At 41.1% G+C, this 11,391-nt stretch overlaps 1 protein-coding gene across 10 annotated transcripts in view; it reads left to right on the plus strand.

Moving 5' to 3' along the window:
- The window catches only part of Trpgamma (Transient receptor potential cation channel gamma), a 100,858-nt gene that overhangs the window by 86,203 nt on the left and 3,264 nt on the right, over window positions 1-11,391 (plus strand). For 7 of the 10 annotated variants that reach the window (XM_069114937.1, XM_069114939.1, XM_069114936.1 and 4 more), the window contains 11 exons: window positions 2,079-2,249; window positions 2,749-2,983; window positions 5,746-5,866; window positions 6,313-6,591; window positions 7,538-7,671; window positions 7,761-7,890; window positions 8,454-8,649; window positions 8,723-8,917; window positions 9,037-9,262; window positions 10,285-10,659; window positions 10,892-11,359. In XM_069114937.1, the coding sequence (XP_068971038.1) occupies window positions 2,079-2,249; window positions 2,749-2,983; window positions 5,746-5,866; window positions 6,313-6,591; window positions 7,538-7,671; window positions 7,761-7,890; window positions 8,454-8,649; window positions 8,723-8,917; window positions 9,037-9,262; window positions 10,285-10,659; window positions 10,892-11,359 (2,530 nt within the window). Of the gene's footprint in view, window positions 1-2,078; window positions 2,250-2,748; window positions 2,984-5,745; window positions 5,867-6,312; window positions 6,592-7,537; window positions 7,672-7,760; window positions 7,891-8,453; window positions 8,650-8,722; window positions 8,918-9,036; window positions 9,263-10,284; window positions 10,660-10,891; window positions 11,360-11,391 lie in introns of those variants that run through there. The other 3 variants (XM_069114933.1, XM_069114934.1, XM_069114940.1) reach the window with 2 other exon arrangements.

Here is an 11,391-nt window from a genome sequence, read left to right on the forward strand (position 1 = left end):
ATGAATGTGAGTAGTATACATACTACATGGTACTATATAGCTAGAAAAAAAGAGTACAAAAATATTTTCCCAGATATTATGAGTAGGATCTTCTAAAGATACAAGGAAAATGGTGCACGAAGTTGAGAAAGTTAGGGTTGACATAAGCTTGCGAAAGAATGTGGCGCCACGTATATGTATTCCTCCGACGTAGATTGAAACGTATAGGTTTCTTTATAAGGTCGTATAGGTCGTATATTATTCCCGTCATTTATTTCGTTTGTTCGCGCGGGAAGGATGCTTTTACCCCGTAGAGATGTTCCAGACTCTCAAATGGAAAATTCACAGATCACCGGAATTCATGAATGTAGAAAGGAACAAAATAAATCAATATAATGCAAATCGATGCTTCGCAAAGATATCTATACAGGTCTTGTACAAATTGTTTATTCGTGATCCTTCCGGCGAATCTGACATTTAAGCTGGCAAATATCGATGTCGACACGAGTCGGGGCACGCATGAAAGGAAATTAATACGAAGAAACGGCTCGTGCATTTTCCAGTACGACGCGGTCTGCTTATTTCTGTCGGCCATCTTTGTTGACGCAAAGCGTCGTCTTTCTCGCGTTGTAAACGCGATCGTTGTTAATTCTTGTAAACAGCTCGAGCGCACGTGGTCGTTTTCGATTCACGAAAGTCTCGAAATACTCGCGAGTGTCCTTCCTCTAAACTACTCTAGAGAAAACGAAATAACACTAGGCAAAACGTCTCGATGAAAGTTTCATGGTCGAAGCAACGCGACGACGGATATTAATGTCTCGTTAGCTTGATCTCGAAGTACATGGCCACTCGCAGATATTAGCGAACGTTTGAACAGTTTGGTATGGCGCTTTGATGTCATAAATGTTTGCTTTGGCGCGTAACTCCAGGCGGAACAGGGCTGCACCGGATTCCTGCTCGTTCGCTCGTTTCTATCTTTTCCGAAAAACGCGATGTATTTTCTAGTTACCAGACAATGAAAATTTTGTCGGATAACAAACGCACAAGGAACGTTACTTTGGAATACTTTCAATGTTTCTTTTATCGATCCTGAAAGATTGCGCTTCGAATTTCGGACAACGATCGAACGAAAATAATTCATCGTCGTTGGTGGATTGACTAAGCCTATAAAGAGATTGGCAATCGATTAACGAGGATGAATTATAGACGACCAACCCTCGTCCAACTTTCCTTTCTCATGGCGCGATAAAAACTCCTCGCTTCTCTTTTCGGCCCTTTTTTGTCGTATCGAGCGACGGTCTATCGTTTGCCGGCCATCTTGGATCTCCTTTTGTGAAACTATTATTTCACGAGAATATTCTATGGAACATTGTACGGAATGTCTCTGAAATCACAATTCTTTTATTCTTACTTTGTATGATATAGCTGAGTCGCTCGTTTCTTTCAATGTTCAACATATCTTCTTCTTTTTTGATTGCCCAGCCGATTAAACACACCCGTCACTTTGTACCTATCAATTTAAATGCAATAACGTCCGAACAAATTGCTGCAGATGATCGTTTAAATCTTCCAAGCGATCGACGAGCACTAAAGGGAAATAAATTACCGACCGATTTCTCCCTATCCTTCGTTCGCGGGGATAAAGTTTCCACGAGATTACTCCGCGTTTTTTCGAAGGTCTCGAATCGCGCCGAATGGCCGATTGTCCCCCGACAACTCGATTGACAAACGACCTGTCTTCGATCTGAATCTTTTTATCGCTCTTATTCATGCTTCTCTTCGAAATTTCCCTCGAAACGAACGATACGGGCCTCCAAGTGTCCTTAAAATTCGATACAGCTTCTTTCTTTTAAGAGCCGTTTTCAAGAGCCATCGTTTTCGAGAAAAACGGCGCCACCCGTATACGTTTGAGAAAAAAGTTTCGCTAACGACGTCGCAGCTTACTTGCAGAAGCACCGTTGAGGAAACTTCCGTCAAGGAAAGTAGCAACGCTTCTGCAGAGAAACACCGGCGAATAATTCCGTCCTTCCGCGTTGTTGACAGAACTTGTTTCGCGCCTCGCGTGCTCGCTTCTCGAAACGGCAATGTTGCGATTCCAGGAGCTTAGAAGACAATGCCAAGACTTTGCTACTGCTTTACTGGATCACACTAGAAGTTCCTACGAGCTGGAGGTGCTCCTAAATCACGATCCCACCGGGCCAGCGTTCGAGCACGGCGAAAGGATGCATCTGAACCGGCTGAAACTCGCTATTAAACTTCGACAGAAAAAGGTAACCGTTCAAACTTTTATATTTCTCAAACGAATCGTAAAAGAAAAATTGTACGCTATAGAAGAAACAGATTGCTTGAATAAGATCTAATGCGAATAATGCATACGATCAAATTGTTTTTAATGTTGCCGCGATCCTCGAATTTCAATGTCTCAACTAGACTGTCGTCTCGATCAGCGAAAAATCTTTCGATGTTTTAAGAAAATCTTTTTACTTTCACCGATGGAAAAGAAGATATTATACAATCCATAATTATTCGTTATTATTTTTTATTATTAACCAAGAAAAAATTTCCAAAATATCAATATCTCTCAACGCCAGTAAGGTACAAAAGATTAAGAAGATTGCACGAGAGCAAAGTGTAGATATAACATCGTTAGATCCTAGATGGATCATTCGCGATGAGTCCTAATTCCTAAATTAGACCTTAATATGTACAATTTGCTAGTTACATGACCGGAAACTGTCGACCGATATTAGATTATCTCGGAATTTCCAGTTCGTGGCGCATCCCAACGTGCAGCAGTTACTCGCATCGATTTGGTACGAAGGTCTTCCAGGCTTCCGAAGGAAAAACATGGTCCTCCAGGCGCTGGAGATCGTCAGGATCGGCGTCCTCTTTCCTTTCTTCAGCGTTGCATACATCATCGCGCCCCACAGCGTGGTCGGCCAGACCATGAGGAAACCGTTCATCAAGTTCATCTGTCACTCGGCCTCGTATTTCACTTTTCTTTGTAAGTATCTTTCTCCTTTCTACTAAGTTTTGCCTCGTCGGAGCGCGAGGACATGGCTTGCAAACGTGCGAACCTGTTCTGCGAATGTGCGAACGTGACGAACGTGGCCAACGACTTTTGATTCTTGCGCCGAATCCTCATTCAAATGCCGCACTGTGCGTCGCGTCGATCGACTACATCTTGCTTCATCACTGCTGCAAGCTGTTTCCAGCACGTTCTAAAATTAACCTCGATCAAAGTTGGTTCATGACTTTCTCTTTTTTCCAAACAGCTGGCTCGCTCGTTTCCTTCAGGCGTACGGGAATGCGTTCAACCTCGTTCCTCTCGGCAACGTATTTTACCTTTCCTCACGTCAGCGAATCAAACGCAGAGACCCGCTTCTAAACAGTTTACAAATACCTCTCATGGCAACCGCGATTCGCGAATACCTCTCACTACCAATAATAGCAGAGTGCGGTAATGCTCTAAATTTGAGGCATTAACCATCATTACGGGGAAACGATAAACATTTGAAAACGGGAACACCCTTAATCGAATTAAAGCTACCGAATTCCATCGCAAAATTATAGTATACAGCACTGAATCGAGAACACTCGGGACCTCCGACATTCTTTATTTCCTTAATATGATAATTAAATGGCACGAATGTATTCCATAATGGTAAATTTTATTAAATGCGAGAGCGTATCTGTACTGTTACTTTGCCTCGCGTTTTTCTCCCCCATTATTCTAACCTTCGAATAAATACTCGAAATTTTTATCAAGATGTTTCGTGACGAAAATGGTCACAGGTCTGAATACAACAGCAGTTAGAAACTCGGCCGAGGAGATTCAGTTAGAGAACGGTCTAGAGTACGGCATTCAGACAGCTGAAGCAAAGGCAGCAAGTTCCAGACCAGGTTCCAGGCATTCGCGAAAAGCATAATTGACCTCGAAGTTAAACTAACGATATTTTGAGTCACGGGGAGCACGGCGAGATAATGTACTCCTCGAGGACGCGACCAGGGCGTAAGGAATTTCGAGAGATTATTCAGGAATAAGCCAAGTTAATCTCGTCGGCCGTAGTACGTGGTTAGTCCCGCACACATACGAGGATAATATTTGACCCGATGTGGTCGTGGAGACGAGCCTGTATGTAAATCGCCGAATCCAATAGCTGTTTCTATCGTTTTTCGATCGGTAAATGATCTTCGAAGAAGATCAATCTACAATGATGCACATCTGCTCAGAGTGATTTGGAGTTTCGAACACTATCGTACGAAGTTGTCAAGTGCTTTAAGGCGACTTACAGCTTCGATACACCGCATCGTCCCTATTATCGAGTTTGCCTGAAACAATGTTACGCAAAGATGTAACTTGAACCCATTATAGTTGTAAGCCTCGCAATTACAGCAATGTCTCGTAGAATTCTAATAGACCAGTTTGGAGTTACGTCACGCTGTTAACACATTTCGCTGCAATTACGTAAAAACGTGTCTTTCCTGTATTTCCATTTTTCAATTTAACTGTCGATTACATACATTGACTGTCGTAACGCGATGTACCGAAGGCTTCGTTAAACCAGCTTTATTTTTGAGAAATAGAATTGTAGCACTACGACCATCTACGAGCCAGCACTCAGACGGTACGTGAATAATTTAACGGATTTTCGATGCCATGCATTTTTAACTTCTCCGCGACATTTTCCCATAGTTCAGTAGCCGAGATCCTGTCATAAACTTCGCAGTTTCCAAATGGTCATGCAACGACCAACCTAATGGTTTCCGCCACATAACTCGTACCCTCTCGAATATTCCACAGAGGTGTACGTTCACACTACCTCGACGAACATCCTCACGTAACATTTGGTCAATGTCCCCTTTGCAAGAGTACAACGTACGATAGAAGACGGATACGAGGTACAAAGAATACTGAAACAGCGCGCATCTTCGGTAAAATTTCAGTCATACCTCGGAAAATCCCAATCATATCTCAGAAAAGACAAGTTAAATCGCTATCTCTCTGTAAATCGCTTCGCACGTCGCGAAACCTTTTACGTATCATGATAGCATCACTATCTCATATATACCTATATATATAAGCATGATGCATACATCAATTGTACGTAAATACGTTCGAAAATCACAGTCAATCGATCTATCTTCTGTAATCACGTATCACACGCGCGAACATGATTGGTTATGCCATTTGACCGAATATGCACCTTTTATATGCTCGATTATGCGAGATAATTATACACGTGAGTTGAGAAACGGTAGGTATAAGTTGGAAAACCACACTTTGAGATATTTGAAGAAATAGCTATAATTTTCATGGTATGGCATCACCGATTCCCAATTTAAATACGGATATGTTCATCCAGATAAACGTTCGCATATGTTGAATTATGGTATTACATATATTTTTCATAGAATAAAATAAAACTCGAATTTGTACTGTTTTTTAACTTAACCCATTTTTGTTGAAAGGAAGTGTAAGAAATAAGATAGTTCTTCGAAAACAAATTTCTTCATTGATCCTTGTCTTGTGATACACTTCACTAACTTATTATACAAAAGACTAAACATTTCCAACTTGTACCGTTTAATAAGTTTTTACAAAAATTGGTATAACCAAAACGATACTCGCCGTATCAATAAAAAAAAGGGACGTGATTTTGTGTAACGAAAAATAAAACGACAACGTTAAATAACCATATTCTTATATGACCGAAATGAAATAAAAAGTCATTACAAATGATATGGATTCACATTTGTTTGTAGTTATGTTGATTCTGGCTAGTCAAAGGATAGAAAGCGTGATCGGGAACTGGATGGGTCACGATGTCATAGAGCACGAACCAGCACCGACAAAAAGAGGCGCTGCTCCAACGATCGTCGAATGGTAAGACAATATTCTTAATCAATGTTTCTCTTCGTTCACGTGGAACCGAACAAAACGATGCTAAATAAAAACGCGGCAGATATCGATTGTTATTTTTCCTAAGAATATTTCCTCGGTGCGCTGGAAACTCAATCCACTCGACGATACCTTGCATCATCCTTCCACTACAGCTCTAGCTTCTACTAAATTCTAGTAGCGCAACCCAAATAAAACTGACTTCCCAAAAATAAACACTCTCGGTAGCCACCCGTCCCTCGTGGCACCTCTTGAAACGACTTCTTCTCCCAAACTGACAGTATATTATTCCCTGTAAAGGGAATAATATACGTGAAGTTGGGAGACGCATTTCTCGAAATGCTTTTAAGTTGAGCCAGCGATACTCCCAGGAAAAAGCCGATTTCGAGAAAATGGGGAGAATATCGGCAAACGTGTACGACGTATCGTAGGTTCATCCTGGCCTGGGTATCCGGCCTGATTTGGTCCGAAGTGAAGCAGCTGTGGGACGTCGGCCTCGAGGAGTACGTGAACGACATGTGGAACGTGATCGACTTCGTTACCAACTCCTTATACGTAGCTACGGCCGCGCTCAGGGTGGTTGCTTACTACAGGGTGCAAAAAGAAACCCAGAAGTCTGGATCCATGATCGAGCTGCAACGCGAACAATGGGATACGTGGGATCCAATGCTCATATCCGAGGGCCTTTTCTCCGCCGCCAATATATTCAGGTCTTCACTGAATTTATTTTCTTCATCCTATTCTTTCTTACTAAAAACATTTATTTGAATTATTGTTAAAATTTGCACGTAGTTCGCAGAGCCAGATATTTAACGAATAATTGTTTGATGATGGATTGTTTGGAAAATTCGTAGCGAAATTTGGACACAATTTGAAGATTCTACGTTATAGAATATATCATTTCTTTTGATAAACTTTTAATACTAAGTTTCTTGTAGTATCTGTATACGTAATTCTCTCGGCAAAGAATTTATTGACACAGTCCTTGTGTAGGCTTCTGCAATATTTCTTTTCACAGAATAAATGTCCTGTAAAGATATGGATGATATGTAGAAGACGAGAAAAATTCTTGACGAACGTTTAACTAAGCCATTCGATGCACAACAGGAAGCAGCATTTTGCAGAAGCACATAACGAATAATCTTCTCCAAACCTTATCGAACGTACGATATATAGAATAAAATAAGTTACATCGATTGCCAAAAACGCTACGAATTCTTCGAGCAACCCAATACCTACTAGCCAACACTGACTCAAAGTACTTGAGTACAAATCATTGAAAATTTTTATAAATACATCAATTTTGTTGCACAAAACTTTCTAAAATATATCATGAACACTGGTAACCAGGCACGACTGTCATGCAAGTATTTTCATTAATACCACAACTTTAGAATGTTCTATTTCAAACAATTACATTATTTGAAATGTCACTTGACGCCAGCAACTTTCTAACGCATAAAATTTCACGGTTACGCGTGAAAAAGGTAATTGAGAAGTACTCTAGTACGCTTTGGAGAGTTCTTTGGACGATATCTCGTGAAATCCCGAGAAATGTAATTAGGCAGCACTCTTTCAGCATAAATTTCAATTTCACGCTCTTCAGCCGCACATACGATCAAACGCAACGCGACTGGTCTATCGATCTACTTGCAGCTCTCTGAAACTCGTCTACATTTTCTCCGTAAATCCTCACCTCGGTCCACTGCAAGTCTCCCTGTCTAGGATGGTAATGGACATCATGAAGTTCTTCTTTCTCTATGTGCTGGTGCTATTCGCCTTCTCCTGCGGTAAATCTCCATGTCAATTCCACGGGTCGGTCCGTATAAAAACCATGACTGAAATAACTCTCACGAGACGACGTTATTCGTTAACTTAGGTCTAAACCAGCTGCTATGGTACTACGCGGATATGGAGAAGAAACGGTGCCCGACCGCGATGGCTTATTCTGGTAACACCAACGTCACGACCGATTCGAACGCTTGCATCGTTTGGCGTAGATTTGCAAAGTACGTGCTACCTTTTGATATAGTAACTCCTAAATGAAGATTATAATCTTGTTAAGTATAAATGTATTAAGGAAATATGTTGAGTATAATCTAATTGATCTTCCGATTTTGATGTTATTTGACGTTTGTTGGCTCATAGCTTTATATAACATAATCGAGAGGGCGAACAATCTATCCGATTCAAAAATATAAAGTCTTCAGTAATAAATGCAATTTTGTAAAAGAAAAAGACACTAACCGCAATATCTTCTAAATAGCAATGAGCAATACTTTCGAAATCGATATTTTTGATGTAAATATCTTTCAAGAGAACCGCGTAAGCAAATTTAATGAAAAATCAATTTCGGTGATATAAGATTGATTGGCAAGATAATGTATTGTACAGAAAATAAAAAATGCGACTTATCGTGTCTTTCTCTACAATCTACGAATTTCTTAACTAGATGATAAAGTAAAAAACGTGGAAAATTATATTATACCCTACATTTGGAATGCGATTTAAAAAAAATTAAATTAATTAAAGCTAAAAAATCATTGGGACATGATCGGTATTCTTTCGTCAGTTTGTTCGAAACCGCTCAAACGCTATTCTGGGCCGTGTTCGGACTAGTCGACCTCGAGAGCTTCGAACTGGATGGCATTAAAGCGTTCACCAGGTTCTGGGGCATGCTGATGTTCGGCACGTACTCGGTGATCAACATCGTCGTACTATTGAATCTATTAATCGCCATGATGAACCATTCCTATCAGTTGATCTCTGTGAGTTAATCTTTATCTGTTTGATCGTCGTCGTGACATAAATAGAGGACATTTCCTTTATTATTGGAATCAGGAACGTGCCGATATCGAATGGAAGTTCGCCAGGAGCAAACTCTGGATCAGCTATTTCGAGGAAGGTGGCACGGCTCCACCACCGTTTAACATCATCCCGACTCCGAAGAGCGTTTGGTACATGGGCCAGTGGTTGTATCGGAAGCTGTGTGGCCATAGCAGAGCTGCCAAGAAGGAGCACATGAGAACGATCAGAGTGAGATTAATTCGAATTAGCTCTAAATCAAAGCGTTGCTAATTTCATCATCGGATTTTCGATGGAACGTAGGATGACCACGGACATTTGGTAATTTGGTAATCTTGTTTGTCTAATAGAGAAAAGTTAAGCAAGCATCGGAAAGAGACTTTAGGTATCAAAGTATTATGAGGAATTTGGTGAGAAGGTATGTGACGGTGGAGCAAAGGAAAGCGGAGAGCGAGGGTGTAACGGAAGACGACGTGAACGAGATTAAACAAGATATCAGCGCTCTGAGATGCGAATTGATCGAGATTTTAAAGAATTCCGGCATGAACACGTCCACAGCCAGTGGCGCTGGAACTGGTGAGCTCAGTTGCACGATTGAAACGATATGATAACTTTATAGACACTAATTGTGTATTTCGGTTTCGTGTGATAGTCTTGTAGAATTTGTAATATTTCATGATATGACGAAGGATACTTATAAAGTCGATTTTAGACGCTAAACTAATAGTTAAACTGTTGTTTGAGGTTTATTCTTTATGTTATAAACAATTTCGTTTTACGCCAGAAATAGGACTGGCATCGATGAATCAGCTGACGCATCTTTCTTTCTGTCTCAGTTACACCATCAAGCGAAACACGAGTTTCTCACTTTGAAGCAAACGAACGAAATTAAATATAACATGCGAAATTCTACTTTGATTTATTGCATCCTAGAGTTATGAAGTGTAAGAGTGATAGAGGAAAACTGTTTATATCATACGTATTTTTACACATATTTTTAGCGCAAAGTAAAATTATTTATACCTTAAAAGATATGCCTCAAATAACAATTTTGTATACGAATCTATCTCACCGTTTTGCTGTCTAGAATCGACCCTCAAATAAATATCCTCCACATATTTTGTGACACTCTATATAGTATCCTATGTTTTCATAGAATTCTCCGTTTCTACCTTATGTTCCCTATGCACGATCCCTTGGAGTTATGTTCGTAAAGCGTATCAAGTTGGTGGAAGCCTTATATCGTGACACGACTACGACATTAAGAAGGGGTTTGCTAGCTTCATCCTTCGTAAATGAAAGTTTCGAAGTTCGTTACTGGAACGCTATTAATCATTCGGTGAACCCCAGCGGTATAATTAATGCAATCAAGGATCGTCTGGCGCGAATATTGTTTCGTACTTGGTTGGTTCGATTTAATATGTAACGCGAATACTTGCCAAAATCCAAGTTACGAACAGACGCTTATCGCGTTAATGTTGTTGACTAACAAATGTAATTAATCGGTAACACAGACACGCACAGGCATTTGCCAAGACCCTTTCAGTTTGTTGGTAGCCGCTTCAGAGTAGTCTTTGGTTTTTCTCTCTGCCCCATAGACGGTAGCCTTAAAGAGCTGTCCATAGGTGCGGGGGGTAAGAAGAATCGTCAGAAGGAGCGACGTCTAATGAAGGGATTCAATATCGCCCCTCAACCCAGTGGAAGTGGCAGTCTACCGCCGGTTGACGAATTTACAGCGTCGCTGCAACAAGTGCAACAGGAAAATTCCCACGAGATATTTGGTTCGACCTTGAGCGGGATATTTGGACCAGGCGCCACACCAAAGAAGAGTCCACATCACACCAGTACTAACAGCGTTCCGGGACTCGGTACGAGCAGACAGAGTCGCAGAATTAGGGGAAGTTCCAAGAAGAAGAGATGGGAAAACCTTATCGAGGCAGCTAAAGTTCGAGGAAGAGTCTCGAGGCTAATTGGTAAGTTACGCAATAAACTGTATATTTTTAACTGTAAAAATAATTATGACAAAATTTCACTTGGTACACACGATTGTACACGGTTAAATTTTTTAATTAAACTGTCATTGTACCAATGTCTATATATTTATGTGAAATCTAGTATTTCTTGTTGTATTTAGGGAGTAGAACGTATCTCGATTTAGAGTATGTTTCCACAGTTTGCGAAAAGCGACTCTTTTTGATTTCTCAGGTAGATCTCGTTCAGAGGATTCCGTGTACTCGCCTGCTTCTGAAGATGGCGGTTCAAGATCGGAAGGATCGACGGACTCAAAATCATCATTGGAGACCCCTGGACCCGAAGTCCAGGCCACGCACCATTCTCATCACGCGCATCATTCGCATCATCACGAAGGACATCACATGTTCGCTCATGGTCTAGGCGCGCTAGTGGCACTCCGAAAGAAACGAAAGAACTTCTCAGACTCCAGGACGACTTCGGGAATGAGGAGCAGCAGCGGTACGAATCCGATGTACCCGATCACCTCGGTTCTCGTTTCGAAAGTATCGAAGAAACAACAACTACAGAGAGCCAGCAGCGTACCTGCTAGAGGACCGGAATTGGGCCAACAGCCGATTCCACCGAGGAGACACGAAGGCACGCAAAGTCAGCAGCCTAGTATCGACACACCTGAGGGTGTCAACGCTAACGAGCAACCTGGTGAGTCCCTATCGTAGTTTCAACATCGTTTA

This window comes from Bombus flavifrons, chromosome 6 (assembly GCF_040668555.2).
Source record: "Bombus flavifrons isolate JBK064 chromosome 6, iyBomFlav1_principal, whole genome shotgun sequence".
Taxonomy (NCBI): Eukaryota; Metazoa; Arthropoda; class Insecta; order Hymenoptera; family Apidae; genus Bombus; species Bombus flavifrons.